Here is a 17,687-nt window from a genome sequence, read left to right as displayed (position 1 = left end):
CTGTTTTTCGAAGGTCGGGATCCTCACAGAGCAGGTATGATTCGGGTGGGGGATCATTCTCAGCGCTGCAGTGACACTGACGTGGTGGTGGTGTTTTAGTGTGTGTTGTGCTGGTGTAGAGTGGATCAGACACAGCAGTGCTGCTGGAGTTTTTAAACCCTGTGTCCACTTTCTGTCCACTCTGTGAGACACTCCTCCCTCGTTGGTCCACCTTGTAGATGTAAAGTCAGAGACAGTAGCTCATCTGTCACTGCACAGTGTGTGTCACTCGTCCTCTAGTCCTTCATCAGTGACACAGGACGCTGTCAGATGGATATTTTTGGTTTGTGGACAAATCTCAATCCAGCAGTGATCTACCTCTGCCAGTACAACGCACATTAATACACCAGGTGTGACTCTGTGTTTAGCTGCTAAAGAGCAATGAGAGGTGAGATGGTAAGAAATGAGTAGTGTGATGTCAGTATGATGTCATACCTGACCTGCTTTTCCTCTGTGTGTCTCCTCAGCGCTTTGCCAGTGTGTTGGCATGGCTCAGGGATGAATGGCTGTGGGGCTCCCAGCAGCCCAGAGCTCTCCTCCTCGTGCCCGCCGCCCGATTGGAAGGAGTTCTGCGAGCTGCACGCCCGCGCCTCCGCTGCCGACTTCGCGCACAAGTTCCAGCGCTTCCTCTGCGAAAACCCATGCTACGACTCACCGGGCGCTGACGCCAGCTTCTCGCAGCACTTTGCCCGCCACTTCCTGGACTGTTTTGCTGCTGCCCTCAGCCAGGCGCGGGAACCAGGCTCTCCGGGCTCCGCCCCCAAGTATAGCATTGTGCCGTTTGCGGGTCTCCGTAGCTGCCCTCCGCCTTACGGCAACAACCTCTACCAGCGACGCAAGGACGCCGGCGCCTCCAGCGAGTCACTGGACAGCATGGACAGCATAGGGGGTGGAGGTGGAGGGCCTGGGGGAGGCACTGCCCCCCACAAGGTTTCCACACTGGGCCAGTCCCGAAGCTCAGAGGACATTTCTTTGGGTCACCACCACCATCCAAAAGCCCGCTTCAAGAAGGGCTTCTCGTTGCGTAACATGAGCCTGTGTGTGATGGATGGTGTCCGGGAGATCTGGCACCGCCGGGCATCTCCCGAGGGTGACAGGAAAGCTAATGCTAACGGAGGGGGCGCAACAGGGCATGACCGCTGGAGCCAGAAGTTGAGGTTGCCACGTGGTTCACAGACCCACCGGGGAGCCGAAATGCTGGAGATCCAGAGAGAGGGGGCGCTGCGGTACATGGTAGCTGATGACACCAACTGTGTGGGGGCTGCACAGTGGCAGAAGTGCCGTCTACTGCTCCGGAAAACTGCCGCCAACTCGGACGGAGGGGAGAAATTCTTGCTCGAGTTCTATGTGCCGCCTAAGGTAGGAATTTCATATTTCTAGTCTCTTGTTTTCTCTTCAAGGCCTGTCACACGGGAGACATTTTACAGATTGCAGTTATAACAGTTAATTGTTTCTTGACAAATATGTTAGTTATCTGTTGAGATTAGTCAGCTGTTTATTTGTAATAGCTGGCAGTAGACATCAGACCAAATTTGAACTTACACCATTCAAAAATATTGTAATGAGAATATTAGCATAAAGTGGGGCTGAGTGAAAATACAGAATGGCTGTTTCCAATAAAAAGAAGAGTAGGTGTAAGTACAAAGTTGGCAATCCTAATAATGTGGCCAGTATCTGGAAATACAAGGGTGGGGAGTTTCGAATGGAGTGGCTTAAAGGTGGAAGTATTAGGTATATGTTTCTAAAAAAGTGACCAGTAACTGGAAGGTGGGGTTTTTCCAATACAGTGTCCTGGGATTGAAAGCATATAGTAGGTGTTTCTAATAAAGTGGCCAGTGAGTGTGTACACACTGCAGATACAGACGCTGGAGATCTGAAAACTCTGCAGTAATGTGAGGACTGTGCTGCTGAGTGTGTATACATTTTCCAGCTGGTGTATGATCCAGTTTTGACCTGAGGACAGTTCGGCCTGGCTTTGCTTCAGTTGGCCACCGTCCGCTTTGCTGTGTCCAGGTCTGTCAGGGCCATGCTGCCCACTCCTTTAGGCACAGACACACACAGCTATGTGTAGGTCAGCGTAAATATAATCCATAGCTGTTGATGCTGCATTAGCATCAAATTACCTCTTTTTTAATTATACAGGATCTACGTCTCGGTCTGTGTTATTAATAGACAGAATGTTGGTTCATGCTAACATTAGCATGCTATGCTATTGATGTTGGGTTATGCAGAGCAAAATTACTTTAGCAGATTAATGATGTAAATCATTTATAGAGTATATTCTCTACACGCCATTTTCAACTCATATTATTGCACAATTTCTATTTTATTTTATTTAATGTACAATGGACCAAAACAATTTGTACAGACAACTTTCTCTAACAGCTCTACACACTTGCAGGAGACCACTAACTACCAAGTTCAAACTTGTCAGCTAACAGACACCATCAACATCTATTATGATTGAACCCCTCTAATGGCATCACCAGGGACCAAACTCACACTCTGATGACAGGCCAAAATCTGCCCCTTTATATAGTAAATATATATTCAAAAATAAACAAACGGATGTCCACATAAATAGTTTCAAATATTATTTACTGTTGCTTGGTGCTGGAACTTGTCATAATTTCCTGCATTTCAACAGCACATCCTTAAAAACAGAGATTCAGTCACATTAATCTATCCTTATCTGCTCCTTCAAGCCTGGAGCAAATCTTTAGGGCTACTCTGGGGAGTGACTGCTAACAGCTTCCTCTTCCTGACCAAATGACCAGTAGATAACACAGCAGTTTGTGGAGTAGAGGAAGCAGCACTCTCCAGGTTCTTCCTGCCACAGAAAAACCAAAACGTAAGCTTGGACACAGAAGGTGTTTTGTTTTCCAAGTGGGCATTTGTTTCGCACTAGCAAAGAGACTTTTCTCAGGTTCAGGAGCTTCGATAAGAAAAGATAACATTCAAGACATGTCCAAACACGTTTACGAACATTAGTTCTGATAGGAAGGGTATTGACAGTTAGGTTGTGTCTGATTATTAAGCAGTGCTAATGCGCTATTAGCATTGTAGCATTCTCACAATGGACGTTGACAAATCTCCTCGAGTCGTGTGTGTGGGAGGGGGAAGCACGATAGGAGATAAGGAAAAAGCAGCATGGGGTATTCTGCCTCCCATGATGCACCAGTGCGCTCTCTCTCTGTTATTTAAGGGTTTTTTTTTATCTGTGTATTTTTGTGGTTGTTGTTTGTGTGTGTTCTTTGGGTTTTGTTTACGTCCCCCTTTTGTGTTATTCAACAACATGTCGTTGAACATCCCATGATCACTCTCTTCCAGTGTGAGGAAGAGTGAAAGCTCAGTGTGAATGTCCACAAAACGCTTGTCAGCGCTGTAAGCGTGATAACACCATTAAAGAGCCAGCGCCATAAAAAACCTGGAGTCTGGCTCAGCGTCTTCTGTGAGAACACTACAGTGTTAAACACAGATGAATAGAGCGCTGACACTGTGACTTTATTGTGGTTGTAGTGTTTAGACACAGGGAGACATTGTCTGCTGAATACATTAGTGTGGTGTAATTGCTATTAGGATTTGTGTGACTTGTTTTTATAATTAAGTTGCTCAGATATGAGGAATAGTGTGCCCCTCTGTGTGTGTTTGTTGTTTCAGCAGGGCCAGCAACTGTGGCTGAAGCTGCAGTGAGCACACTATCAATCACACTTTAGCCTGTCCACACACACACACACACACACACATCCTCTCCCATCTGTGTGTGCAGATCCAGATATGGGACAGTTTTGGGAACTACTGTCTGCCTCATGTTTCTGTGCTTCATCACATTAGATTGGACTCATCAGGCCACACTCACTGACTTCACTTAAAGTCTCTGTACACCCCCCCCCCCTTACCCTGATCGTGGTCAGTTTGCCAAGACGTGCATGTGTCTGAGGTTCCATATCTTTTGATTTGCACTGGAGCTGCAGATGTCTACAGATTATTGCAGACCTGGTTGAATACATCTTCAATGTTGTCATTGCCACGCACACCCAGGAGCTAGGTCTCCTCCAATAACACAGTGCTTCCAAGCTGAGAGAGTAAAGCCAGTGTGTGAAGCTGCTTTTTTTCAAACTGCTAACACAATATCACTAGTGTAACACACTTGGAGGAAAACACTGCACAGATTTTGTTTTAATGCATTTCACATGAATTTAACACACTGGGAAAACTCTAATTTAAATGACACAATATGTCCCTCAGTATATTAAACTCATGAAAAACAGTGTCATGTTTCAATTTACACTCTGTACATTTTACATTTATGGCATTTTGGCAGACGCTCTAATCCAGAGCAAATTCCAGGGTTACTGGTATTACAGGTAGGCCAGTGCAGCGTTAGGAGTCTTGCCCAAGGACTCTTAATGATGTAGCACAGTCTCACATGGGAGCCATTGGTGTTACCACTGTACAACACCAACCACCTGTAGAGGATGTGCTGAATAATTTCACTTTGAAAATCACCAAAGCAAGGTTTCTGATGGTAACAGTAAAGACTGGGAGAGATTTGAAAATGTTTAACACACACACACACACATCAAACTCTAATGTGTATTTCACTAGGGTTTATGGTAATGTGTGTGTGTGTGTGTGTGTGTACGATTATTTTTTAAAATTCCCTTTAAACATGCTTAAAAATGCTTATAGCACCGATGCATGGCTTTAGAGATTCATACTGCTGTATGTAGTTTTATAGATTTATATATATTTTATCATTAATATTTTCCAGTCATCCAAGCCCAAAGTGAGCATTCCTCTGTCGGCCATCGTGGAGGTCAGGACCACGATGCCTCTGGAGATGCCGGACAAAGACAATACTTTTGTGCTGAAGGTAAAGCTTCCTTTGATTTTCTGCATGTAGTACATATTTCTGTTCTTGATTTATATGTTTTTGTTTTGACCACATTTTACTGCTTTTTAAACCCAGTTGTGCAGTAGTATTTGGACTATTGGCTTTAAGATTAGTGACTTAAAGGGGAACAACAGATACAATGGTTGGACAATGAAAGTGAAACCCCTGTCATTGTAGTGTGGGAGGTTTCATGGCTAAATTAGAGCAGCCTGGTGGCCAATTTTCATTAACTACACACTGCACCAGTAAGACCATGTGCATCCAATGGTTCAAACACTGTGTCCTGAAGGCGGTGCCGTGTATCAGGACGACAACGCACCAATACACACAGCGAGACTGGAGAAAGAGTGGTTTGATGAACATGAAAGTGAAGTTGAACATCTCCCATGGCCTGCACAGTCACCAGATCTAAATATTATTGAGCCACTTTGGGGTGTTTTTGAGGAGCGAGTCAGGAAACGTTTTCCTCCACCAGCATCACGTAGAGACCTGGCCACTATCCTGCAAGAAGAATGGCTTCGAATCCCTCTGACCACTGTGCAGGACTTGTGTATGTCATTCCCAAGACGAACTGACGCTGTAAAAAAGAGGCCCTACACCATGCTAATAAATTACTGTGGTCTAAAACCAGGTGTTTCACTTTCATTGTCCAACCCCTGTACATTGCCATTATATCTAGAACCACCAATGAACCTGCATGTGTCATTAAGGTGAAATGGAAGTAAACATGGAGATCATAAAAATATTATATAAACTGCATTCTTGGCTATGTTTCTGCCAAAATGTGTATTTTTAATCCAAAACTTTACATTAGGATTATTGTAAATGTGTCTCATGTCATAACTTTCTATATGGGAGGCTTTGGACACCTGGTTACTATCACCACTGTTGAAAACAATTGTGACTTAGTAACTTGGTCAAAAAAAGACCCATTCACATCAGACCAATCTGATTGACTTTACACCTTAATACTTTGTTGACACAGAAAACTTGAAACTTCGGTGGAGCGCCCCTTTAATATTTAGTCTGCAGTTTAATGGGTTTGTTTGCCCCACATTAATGAAACATTACTTTGTAGCTGGAGCATAATTTCTCCAGTGTGGAATTATTAATGGGAGCAGGTCAGCTGCTGGTAAACAGTGCCGTGATGTGGAATATCAGAGCAGGTCCCGTACACAAGCGTGGCTTTGTGCTGTGTGTCGTCACAGGTGGAAAACGGCGGCGAATACATCCTGGAGACCATCGACTCCCTGCAGAAGAACTCATGGGTCGCAGACATCCAGGACTGCATAGACCCCGGGTAAACGAGCCGTAAATATTTGCCCACATGAACGGAGGAAAGGAAAAAGAGGAGGGGTAGGGTGAGCATGCTACACAGCCATAGATCATGCAGTGTGAGGAGGGTTTGACAGCTCCTGACCACTCTGGTCAGCACTGGACCGGACTGAACTGAGATGTAGGGACGTCTTGTTCCAGAGATTCACTGAGGTCGTTGTCCAGGCCGCTGTAAATGAGCAGAATCTGCCACATCTGCCATATTTAAGCCAGAAGAAATTAATGTAGGGCAGGCCCAGTGGCATTGCAGGTTGTGTTGCTGCTACACAGCTCCAGGGTCTCCAGGGCCCTGATTTCCTTGGTTCAGTCCCCACCCAGGGTCACTGTTTGTGAGGGTGCTATCCCTGTGTCTGCATGGGTTTCCTTCAGGTGATCTGTGACTGGATGAGTGTGTGATACCTTGTGATACCCTGCCCAGAGTGTGTTCTGCCTAGCACCCAATGATCCCAAGTAGGCTCTGGACACACTGTGACCCTGAACAGTATGAAGGGGTTCTAGAAGATTAAATAACATTTCCTCATCCTCAGTGTTTATTATTTTTATCAGAAGGCAAAAATGTAACATTGTAGTCCTAAGCTCTTCACATCTTGGGGTTGATCATTAAAAAACAATCATTCACATTTATGTTGCGTGTTGATGAAAGTTGTGTGTGTTGCAGGGACAGTGGTGATGACATTGAGCTGGCGTCATGTCCACATGGACAACCTTCCAAAGAATTCTCCATGGTGGCCTCCTGCAGCTGTGAGCTCTTGTCTGAAGGTGGGTTAGCAAGATGGTTACATTACAGTTCAACACAATACAATATGGCGGCACGGTGGCGCAGCAGGTTAGTATCGCAGTCACACAGCTCCAGGGACCTGGAGGTTGTGGGCTCGATTCCCGCTGGTGACTGTCTGTGAGGAGTGTGGTGTGTTCTCCCTGTATCTGTGTGGGTTTCCTCCGGGTGACTGTCTGTGAGGAGTGTGGTGTGTTCTCTCTGTGTCTGCGTGGGTGTCCCCCGGGTGACTGTCTGTGAGGAGTGTGGTGTGTTCTCCCTGTATCTGTGTGGGTTTCCTCCGGGTGACTGTCTGTGAGGAGTGTGGTGTGCTCTCTCTGTGTCTGCGTGGGTTTCCTCCCACAGTCCAAAAACACACGTTGGTAGGTGGATTGGCGACTCCAAAGTGACCGTAGGTGTGAATGTGTGAGTGTGTGTTGCCCTGTAAAGGACTGGCGCCAGGGTGTATTCCCACCTTGCGCCCAATAAGCGCTTACAGATAATGGATGGATGGACAATACAATATGCCCAAAAGTTTCTTGACACGTGTTATATTGGCAAGTCCAGCATGAATAGAATAGGGACACTAGAGAAGCTGCAAAGAGTGTAAGGTATCAACTAAAGGAGTTAAAAGCAACGTGTTGGGCTGTGGAGCAGTGATTAAATGCCATTCAGTACCTTATGGATGATCCAGAACTAATCGTCTAACACAGATCATCAGTAACTGTCCATGAGCATTTTGGCCATAGAGTGTACAGAGAACTATATGAGAGTGTGTGTTGTTGTTTTCAGGTGTACACCGGGCTCCTGAGAGATTGTCTACTGCTGATCATTACAGTGCCCCAGCTGTCCGCTGTAGGGAACTACCCTTCACTCAGCACCCTTCTCATGTGCCCTTGGAGCGGTTCCTCCAGTCTCCAGAGGCTCAGAGTGTTAGTCAATCACCAGGTAAACGCCCACAATAAGTGGACACATTAAGACCATTCATCCATGTATCTGAGTAGAGCTCTTTTTTTGGGTAGGACTTCAGGAATTGGACTGAAGGCCATACACTGTAGAACAGAGGTTTTCAAATCCAGTCCTTCGGTCAAGGTTCTGGGCTGGCATTTTAAAACAGCTGGCGCGTATGACACTATACCTATGCATTAGCATTTTAGCATTTTAAAAGGTCTGGATTTGAAGACCTCTGCATTAGATCAACTACAAACATTATTAGGAAGATGCAAATCAATCGGCCAATCACGTTTTGATTTCCAATTTGTGAGACCAATTTCACATCTTTGGTCATTCGAATTCCCACAGTGCTCTCTGTCTTGTCCCATGTTCAGGAGGTCCGGGCGACCCCCCGGGAGAGCTAGAGGGTTACGGCAGTCTGGTGGGTTACCCATGGTTTCATGGGACGCTATCACGAGTTCGAGCGGCTCAGCTCGTGCTGGCAGGTGGTGCTCGGAGCCACGGACTCTTCGTAATCCGTCAGAGTGAGACACGGCCAGGAGAATACGTCCTCACATTTAACTTTCAGGGCAAAGCCAAGGTGAGCCATAAACACTGATACTGAGTCCTACATTAATGCTATCCAATCACAGTCTAAATGTGGTCATAATTTATATTTTAATTATAATGTCAATTTTAATAAAGAAATCTTATGTCTGCTATTTTAAGGTGTTTCTAATATTCATGCAGCTGCTCAGTGGCACACAAACAGCAAAGGAACTATAGAAAACATTGGTGTAGTAACAACAGGGGGGTGTTATGCACCCTCTGGTTAGCATTTTGCACTGAGCAGCATGACTGAAGGAATGTTTATAAATTTAATTTGATCAGAAAATTCACATCAACCAATTTACAGATTGTGAGCCTGGGGTTTAAGTTTGTTGAGCACACTGCCTTTTTTCAAAACACCACAAGCCCCACAGCAGCGTTCCCCCTTATCTAAAGAATCCTGTTCAGAATGACTGCCTTCAGCGCCTGTTCCTTTAAATGATAATGACACACTCGCTGTTCCTCCTGACCCCGAGTGCACGGCAGTGAGGGACGAGGAGCAGAATCTTTGTTTTTTGGCTGTTTTTGCTCAGTTCTCTTCTCCGTTCTTGTTTTTACTCAATGTTTTTCATATTATGGCCCCTTTAAGTAAAAGAGTCTCTTCCTGAGAGGCAGCAGAAAGCTACACTACAATTGAACGTTTGTTCCCAAGGTTCTATTGGGACCTTATACACCATTTACTGAAGAACACAAGCAGTACAAGCGTTTTAGTGTTGAATTAGTAAATCTTTGCTATGTGGAATAGTATTTTTCTGAATGTACTACTTCCCTCAGCCTCCACCCAGGTGCTCTCAGAGCAGCTTTCCACGAGCATGTATCCGTACAGTCACTGAGATCCAGCTGACATCTGATCTTTTCACATCCTGCTGCCTAAGATTCCGTTTTCCTCCTGTGTCCCACCCAGTATTCTGATGCTTCCGCAGCGCTGCTGTGTTAACAGTAATAGAGAAACCTGCTCTCACACTGTTTGCTATCTGATCTGTCTGCGCATAGAGGTGGAATGTCCCCACCCCTCTCCTGTGACCAACAGTCATCTACCCGTCCAAATATTTGCAGACAGCCCTTACAATGAATTCATCTACTGTAAGGTGACACAGATGTTCCTCTTATGAACAAACAGCAAGAACGTAATGTAATATGATACTGTACAGCAGCTGGATCTTAAAGTTCATAATACGCCATGCCAAGTGTAACGCCACCCTGTAGCTTAACTTTGGAATAACTTGGAATTTTTGGTGGAGGAGTTGGCTGAATGCTATTAAATCTTCCCATTTAGATTGGACTCTTCAGATAAGTCCTAGACTAAGTACATTAGTTCTTGTCAGTGATCATAAAGAGAGGCCCTTTCCAGGTAACGCTATGTGAGCTCCAACAGGGATCTAGTCAAAAATGATCAATGGACCATTACAGAATTCTCTTTTGTAACTGAAAGCTGCTGTTCACCCCGACCCCGAGCGCACAGCAGTGAGCAGCGAGGAGCAGAAGCTCTGGTATTTAGATGTTTTCACTCTGTTCTCTTATTTCTCTGTTCTTGTTTTCTCCATTTGAACTCAGTACACTTATTTCTCCATTGCCGTTTTGTCCGTTTTTTCTGATGCATTTAACTTCATCTTTTTAGAATGTGGCTTTTTTTAAAAATCATAGTAACTATAGTCTACTCTGATGTGTTTGTGTCCGGGCAGCACCTGCGCTTGTCTGTGAATGAGAATGGTCAGTGCCACGTGCATCACCTCTGGTTCCAGACAGTGTGTGACATGCTGAGACACTTCCACGCTCACCCCATCCCTCTGGAGTCTGGAGGCTCCGCAGACATCACTCTCCGCTCCTACGTCCAGGTCCAGTGCAGCCCCACAGGTACCACACTCTCACACACACGGTGTCAAAGCGAATATATAACACACCCACTAACAACCTCAGCTGTTCTGTGAAGACTTCACTACTCATTGGAAATTTTCTGTGAGGATTTAATGGCGTTCTGTCTCAAGAGCCATATTTACCTCAAATACTATGTCACTCCTCCACTCATCCTCTTGGTACAGATGTATTGTCCTAAGCTTCTGTGTTAGAGGGCTTTATACCCCACAAGCCCACACTAGGAATAAGGCATGGTGAATTTAGGCTTCACAACCTGTCTTGTATTATTCACAATTCTGTTCTGCTATGTCTCTACCCTCCAACACACCAATTCATACACATTCTTCACATTCAGACCCACTCATACACAAAAAGCTGAATTACATTGCACTCTTCCACTGGGAAATGCATGCCATTCTTTTGCTGCATACCAAACACCTACCCGTCTGCTACAGTCCACTACTCAGGCTATAAAGTGAGTTCCATCCCACATCCCTCTCCCTTTTTCTTTTAATCCATCCCTCCCTCGTTTGGTTTTATCGTTCAGTACCGCCATTCCCTTGCACCATCTCTCTATTCTTGTACTGTGTCCCTCCCTTGGTCTGTCACTTCGTCCCTCATTCTTCCCTCCCTCCCTCCCTCCCTCCCTCCTCTTATCTCAATGATCCCTCATTCTTTTACTCTATCCATTTTTTTTCTTTCACTTGTTCTTCCCTCATTCTCTCAATCTCTCCTTCTCTCACTTCATACCTCTAGCTTTCTCTCTCTTTCCCTCCTCTATGCCAGGCTGGCTGCAGTAGATGAATGCCCTCCATTGGGACGGGGTGATGGGGGCGGTTTCACTCCTGTATCCCCCTTCAATGCTCCTGGCCTCAGAGGCAGCACAGAGCCCCTCTGTTCTCCTACGAGCCTCAGCATGCTTGGTCTCACACGCACGCACGCTCACACACACACACACACACACACAAAAACAAACATGTGTTACATTAAGACATCCAGCTTTATCAAGTCCACCTTCAAGGGATGATCAGCCAAAATGTTTGGAGTCTGAATTTGCACAACCCTCAGTAGAAGCCTTTTCACACACACTTAATTTTTCAGTGAAGGTTTCCACTGTGATGAAACCTTCAGATCAAGCCCAAGGCAGAAAAGAACAGAAATAGTCAAGTGATAGAAAAATACAAATGCATTTTTATAGCGCTTTTTAAATATGATGTTGTCCAAAGGCAGCTTTACAGAAATCTATTTAACATTATTAAACAAAACACAACAGGATTAACCCATTGTGAGTAGGCAAAGGCGACAGTGGCAGGAAAAACTCCCTTGAAGCTGAAGGAGGAACCAAGTCTCCCAATGCGGACCCATCCTCCTCCGGTTAAAACAAAATAACAGAGAAAAACATTTTTTCTTTCAGCTGGTGGGACTCAAAGATGCAGACACTGGGTAACAGCTCAACAAACCCAAATGGTTTCACTGACTCACGGGAGCTGAAGCTCTAGCTTTTCTTTGGTTGAGCTCAAGGCAATGAGTTCTGATTTGACAGAGCATGTTGGTGTTGATGTGTAACTTTTGTAGAATTGGCTTTGTCTGCTCTTTCTGCCATAACTGGATACTGTCTTAGGAACAGGACACCACACTGCAAAATTAAATACTATTATTCATTCATTCATTCATTATCTGTATCTGTCCAGAGCCTACCTGGAATACACCCTGGAGGGGGCGCCAGTCCTTCACAGGGCAACACACACACACACATTCACTCACACCTACAGACACTTTTGAGTCACCAATTCACCTACCAACGTGTGTTTTTGGACTGTGGGAGGAAACCGGAGCACCTGGAGGAAACCCACACAGACACAGGGAGAACACACCACACTCCTCACAGACAGTCACCCGGAGGAAACCCACGCAGACACAGGGAGAACACACCACACTCCTCACAGACAGTCACCCGGAGGAAACCCACGCAGACACAGGGAGAACACACCACACTCCTCACAGACAGTCACCCAGAGCGGTAATCGAACCTACAACCTCCAGGTCCCTGGAGCTGTGTGACTGCGACACTACCTGCTGCACCACCGTGCCATCCTTAAATACTATTATGAAATAATAAAATATCATACAAAATGATATCCGTTTTAATCCTGATTTCTAAATGTTTTAAAATTAATGGTCTTTTTTTATTTTAAAAAATTGATTTAAAAAAAAACCCCTAAAAATTACAAAACTAAAAGAATTTGAAAATTAAAACGTTAACGCTAATTTTGAAGCTTGCTTTTTGTTTGCAGATTTGCTCATGTTCATTGATAACAACACTGTCTTACAGTGACAAAACCAGGTGAATAAAAAAAAACACCAGTGTGGTTAGAATCAAGTGTGTGGTGCTTTGGACTTGTACTTAGAACAGTGCTAATTCTATGACTATTAGCTTTCATTATTTGCTAGCTAAATTAACCATTTTTATCAAGTACCTGTTCAAGGAATAGACATCCAACTTGTATGTCCGTGTTGTGAGGTGGAACTTTTCCCTAAACCTCTTTGTGTGCTTCTCGCTACAGATGTACCCCACATTCCTGCTCCACTTCGTGAGCTTCCCACCTGCAGGACAGAAATCTCTCAGCTGAGCCACCATCCCCTCCCTGGCATCCCGCAGCCTCCAGTCGCCACCTCATCCGATGGCCCACTTTCCTCCAGCTCCTCATCATCCCCAACAGCCCCACCACCAGGGGGTGCAATAGGAGGCCTCCACAGCCGGAGTAACAGTGCTGAAAGGCTGCTGGAGCCCCCTGCTGCCAGCCCAGAGGAGTATCATGACAGTGATGGCACACGGAGGACAAGAGCTGTGGAGAACCAGTACTCCTTCTACTGAAAGCTCAAGACTTAAGCCTCAGACATATGTCCTGCCCTGGAGGACCCCTGCTCTTTATATTTTGTTGTTTTCCCAGCTTCCAACACAGTCAACCAGGGCCAAGATCCCAAAGGCATTTTAGTCTTAAGGTTATATCAAGTATATCAAGAGATAGTGTTCAGTGTGGGCTCACTGTACTGTTCAGTTCAACGGGTTCAGTACGTAGCAAAATCTTAACCTCAATTCAACACAGTTTGATGATTATTGGTACAATTCACAATCTTTTTTCTAATACAAAATACAGGAGACTCTATTACTACATCTACATGGCAAAAATGCCTGCTGCCACATGTTTATGATCTGGATGTTGGAACATTTCTGTGAGGATTTGGTATTATTCAATCGTTATATTCACAATGTTCAGTCCTGATGTCAGAGACTAGTTTTTGCTCTTCCCAAAGGTATTGTATGAAGCGTCATTGCTCTGGAGAATGCAGTTCCACTCCGCCAGGGGCAGTCATTCCCATCCAGCTGAAACCTTGCATTGAGCATGGTATCCTTATTCAGCCTCTCCAGAGAATCCCATTTCATTTTATGGTGTGTCCACAACAGGTGCAGATTAAAGAAGAGTAATTTACATATTTTTGCTCTCCAAAGAAAAACGTGTCTTCATTTTTGTCATTTTTTTTAGTTTACGATAAAATTTAAACAACGTTAGCTGGACCAACAGAAATACTCCAAAATTACTTGCCATTTTATTTACATTTAATTTTTGTTTTTTTAAACACTGACTTCTTCTGTTGGAAGTTGAGAGTTTTCTTTCTTTCTCCTGTAGTTATTTTTTTGGAGACACTGTACATGTTTTTCTTTGGACAGTATCAATATGCACACAGTACAACACAGTACCAACACCCTCAATATTTATAACCCAGTATTATCATTATCATTATCTCCACCTTAATTTTATCTAAATAGCAAACCCTTATCGAGCTGAGGTTTGTAATAGAAGGGAAAACACCAAAATGTTCAGATCCGAGTCTTAGGGACTAGGCTTGGTGAGTGTTGCCAAGAAGGAGCAATCTCATAGACCGACAAAATGCCTCTTCAAGAAAGGATTGTCGCTTGGCTTTTTGCAGACTTGGTTTTCATTTAAATGCTGTGTTTCCTACGCGAGACAGGACCCAAATCCCTGAAAGCAGGCTATTCTCAATTGCGGTTTATCCATTACCAAGGACTTTCTGCAGTGACTTCCCTTTCTGTTTTCTCCATGCATCTGCAAAGTCAGGACGCAGACGTTTTGATATGGAGCTTTACCCTTTTCCGTAGAGGAAGCTGTCGTAGCAAAACATCTGACAGTGGTTAGCCTTCATCAAGCCGTTTCCTGCAGATGCCCCTTTTACTCGGCCTTTCTCTCCCACCCCCGCTGATCAGAAGAGTTAAAAGCTCTCCGGCCCAATCAATTTCCCCAGAGGATCCTCACTCATGTTTGTGAAGCTGTTGATAGAACGTCCCGGATGCCCCCCCCCTCTCCCCACCCCCATTCGTCCGCCTTCTCACTGTCTCTTGGGCTTTTTATGAAGATAACTTCCCACAACAAGGCTGCTCCAGCTTGCGACAGCCGGGGCGACCAGGGTCAGTTCTCTAGAAGCGAATGGTTGCAATTAACCAAACCAACAAAGAACGCTTCATTCTTTTTTTCCAAATCGCTGGTACAATGCTCTGCGGATTAGCTGCTGCCCATCAGCTAGATTTCTTGCACTATTTCAATGAACACTAACGTACCGTACATCAGTTTCTTAGCAAGCCAATTGAATGCTGCTACATTTTAGCCCTAATGTCTAACAATGTTCATATGAAGAGACCTAGCAGTTCACTTCCACATTTACATTTTACATTACTGGAGTACATGTGCAAAAAAAAGTCAAATGTACACAAATTTTCCCTTTAATTTGAATGTAATCAAGTAGCCAAACAAGTTTTTATTTCTTCATATTTGTGCTGGAGCTTAATCCACTTGAACCCTGTTAATTAGCACCATGTATGACTAAATCATCACAGGTCAACCTCGGGCCACGCTGAGTTGCATAGTAATCTCAGATAGACTTGTGTGTGACACGCAGTTTAGGGTGAAAAGATTGAAATTGTGTGGGGTTTTTTTTATATAATTTTAGATGTTTCAATGGCTGAAACGTACATGTTGATGGTTTCATGTTCACATTCTCATAGTGTCCCAAGATTTAGCCACAAGCCAATACGCTAGCCCTAAGCTAATTCAGTAGCCTCAAGCAAACATGCTAATCACAGGTACAACATGCTGCAGTACTATTTGATATGTGCTGTATATGTATTTTATTCCTAATACATTCTATAGGCATATTTAATTTGCTAAACACATTAGCAGCAGGCATCTAAAGGCCACAGCAGAACAGAAATCAATTTTAGCATTCCAGTCACTTTTTCACACATTACGGTTTGAGATAAAAATGCTATGGCTGTTTAAAACTTATTATAATTACAGTAATGACTATATTTCTCTTGGTGGAAAATAAATGTGAAGTCCATCTATTTCCTTGGCAAATGAACGTGACGTGGCAGGTGTGACGATTCGGCTGAGTAGCTAGGCTAACGCTAATTTAGTAGTATAACAGTACATTAAACATTTTTAGATATATAACAAACTGTACAAATAATAAATGCTGATGATGAAAAGAATTTTAAAATGTACAGTTACGCTTTATTCTAGTTTACAAACAGTAGCAAATAATCCACATCATTAGCTAGTACAAAACAATCCCATTTACCGCCTTCCTGTTTTTGTTTACCTCTTTCATAATCCACAATGAATATATTTCTCCTTGGTTACAGCTACACTTGCACTTTAAAACAGTTTTGCCTATATTTTGTTAAAGGGAAAAATGTGTAAATTTGATTTGTCCATGAACTATCACCACGTCACAGTTTGCCCTTTAATACGAGAAGAATCTTCTCACCTTTTACTTTGTACATACTCTCTATGCCTTTAGTGATCACTCATTAATACACAGTAGCAGCTGATGTGTTTTTAGGGATCTTACCGTGGGAAGGACAGAATAGTATTTGCTAGAAATATAGCCACAGTGACTAATCTGTAAAGACATTACAATGAGTGTCTGAGAAATTAACAGTTAGTTGTTACTGCGTATAATCTACGTGGTCATAGACGTCTGAGTTTGGGTCTAAGTTGATTTTCTTTATGGGAAATAATGAAAGATCTTTCTAAAGCCTGCTGCTGTTACTCCCTGTGGTAAACAGATGTTTCAAAACTGATTAAATTACGAGATTTGGCAACCACAAAATATGTCACTGTGTATTTTGTTGTTGTAATTGAGGGTCTGTGAGGTCCACTTGGTAAGGAGGGGTCTACACAAATCATATTTTTGGTTTGGAAGCATTGGTCGCCACAGGTTGTGACCCTGAAGGTTTTCCATTTTTGAAAATAAAGCAAAATTTTCTCATAGAGAGAAATAGCCAAGATACCAAATTCCTGGTGGTAAATGTGCCAATCTGAATTGTATTTTTGGAAACATATTTATTTCTCCGCCATTGTAAATATCATTTTCCTAGAGATTTGTGTATCATCACCACTTCCCTTACACTATTAGCTAAATTAATACATCAAATAAAGCCCTATAGAAATTTCTCACAATTTCTTCATGTCCATAATTGTTTCTCTTTTCTTCTCTTCTTTTTTTATTTTTTTGCAGATTTTTGCAGTTTGGCTGAGTTTTAAGAGTCTGTGCAATTTTGTACAAAGTGACGTACTTGACATACTACTTTATATTTCTGTGAATAAAATCTGTGAACAACCTCTTTACAAATGGATTAAGTTTCTCTTATTCCACTCCAAACTGGGGTCCAGAGGTTAGACACATTCAGGAAGGTCCTCTCTTTAATGTTTACAACGATGTTAGTGCTGTGCTCATTCATAGAAACCTACCCGCTGATACCCTTCATTACAGAAGGATTGATGAATGACTGTATCCACAAAACTTTGGCCATCGAGGGTACATTCATTCATTCGGTTCTTCACAACATCACGGTGAGCCTGGATCACCACCTAGTGGGCATTTGGTTGAATAACAAGCACTCAAAAATAAAATCTCACATATTTCTTAAACAGACAAAAGATTTAAAGAATGTGATTATAATTATCATAATATTTATTTATAACTCACTACTATTAATAACAGCATTTTGATTCATACATTTGGGTTTTTAAATAAAAACACTGACAGACCTGAGAAGCTAGACCAGGGAGTCTAGCAGGAGTTCTTTATATAGCTAGAGAACTTAAGCCCAAAGTCAAGTCTGTACAACAGGAATTGTTTGGAAACAATCGTTCACTTTTGGCTAAAGTCATTCAGCTAAACTGA

The 17,687-nt window shown here is 43.4% G+C and overlaps 1 protein-coding gene across 3 annotated transcripts in view; it reads left to right on the top strand.

Moving 5' to 3' along the window:
* LOC136675752 (SH2B adapter protein 2-like) overlaps positions 1 to 17,118 on the top strand; it is a 31,200-nt gene extending 14,082 nt beyond the window's left edge. The window contains exons 2-9 of one of the 3 annotated variants that reach the window (XM_066652493.1): positions 507 to 1,398; positions 4,814 to 4,915; positions 6,145 to 6,236; positions 6,930 to 7,030; positions 7,818 to 7,973; positions 8,354 to 8,559; positions 10,250 to 10,421; positions 12,986 to 17,118. In XM_066652493.1, coding sequence (XP_066508590.1) covers positions 538 to 1,398; positions 4,814 to 4,915; positions 6,145 to 6,236; positions 6,930 to 7,030; positions 7,818 to 7,973; positions 8,354 to 8,559; positions 10,250 to 10,421; positions 12,986 to 13,296 — 2,001 coding nt within the window. In that variant the 5' untranslated portion in view covers positions 507 to 537 and the 3' untranslated portion in view covers positions 13,297 to 17,118. Of the gene's footprint in view, positions 1 to 506; positions 1,399 to 4,813; positions 4,916 to 6,144; positions 6,237 to 6,929; positions 7,031 to 7,817; positions 7,974 to 8,353; positions 8,560 to 10,249; positions 10,422 to 11,177; positions 12,233 to 12,985 lie in introns of those variants that run through there. The other 2 variants (XM_066652494.1, XM_066652495.1) reach the window with 2 other exon arrangements.
* The last annotated feature ends 569 nt before the right edge of the window (positions 17,119 to 17,687 follow it).

Source organism: Hoplias malabaricus, chromosome X1 (genome assembly GCF_029633855.1).
Source record: "Hoplias malabaricus isolate fHopMal1 chromosome X1, fHopMal1.hap1, whole genome shotgun sequence".
Classification (NCBI taxonomy): domain Eukaryota; kingdom Metazoa; phylum Chordata; class Actinopteri; order Characiformes; family Erythrinidae; genus Hoplias; species Hoplias malabaricus.
The sequence above is the reverse complement of the archived record's forward strand: the minus strand, read 5'-3'. Positions and strand labels throughout refer to the sequence as shown.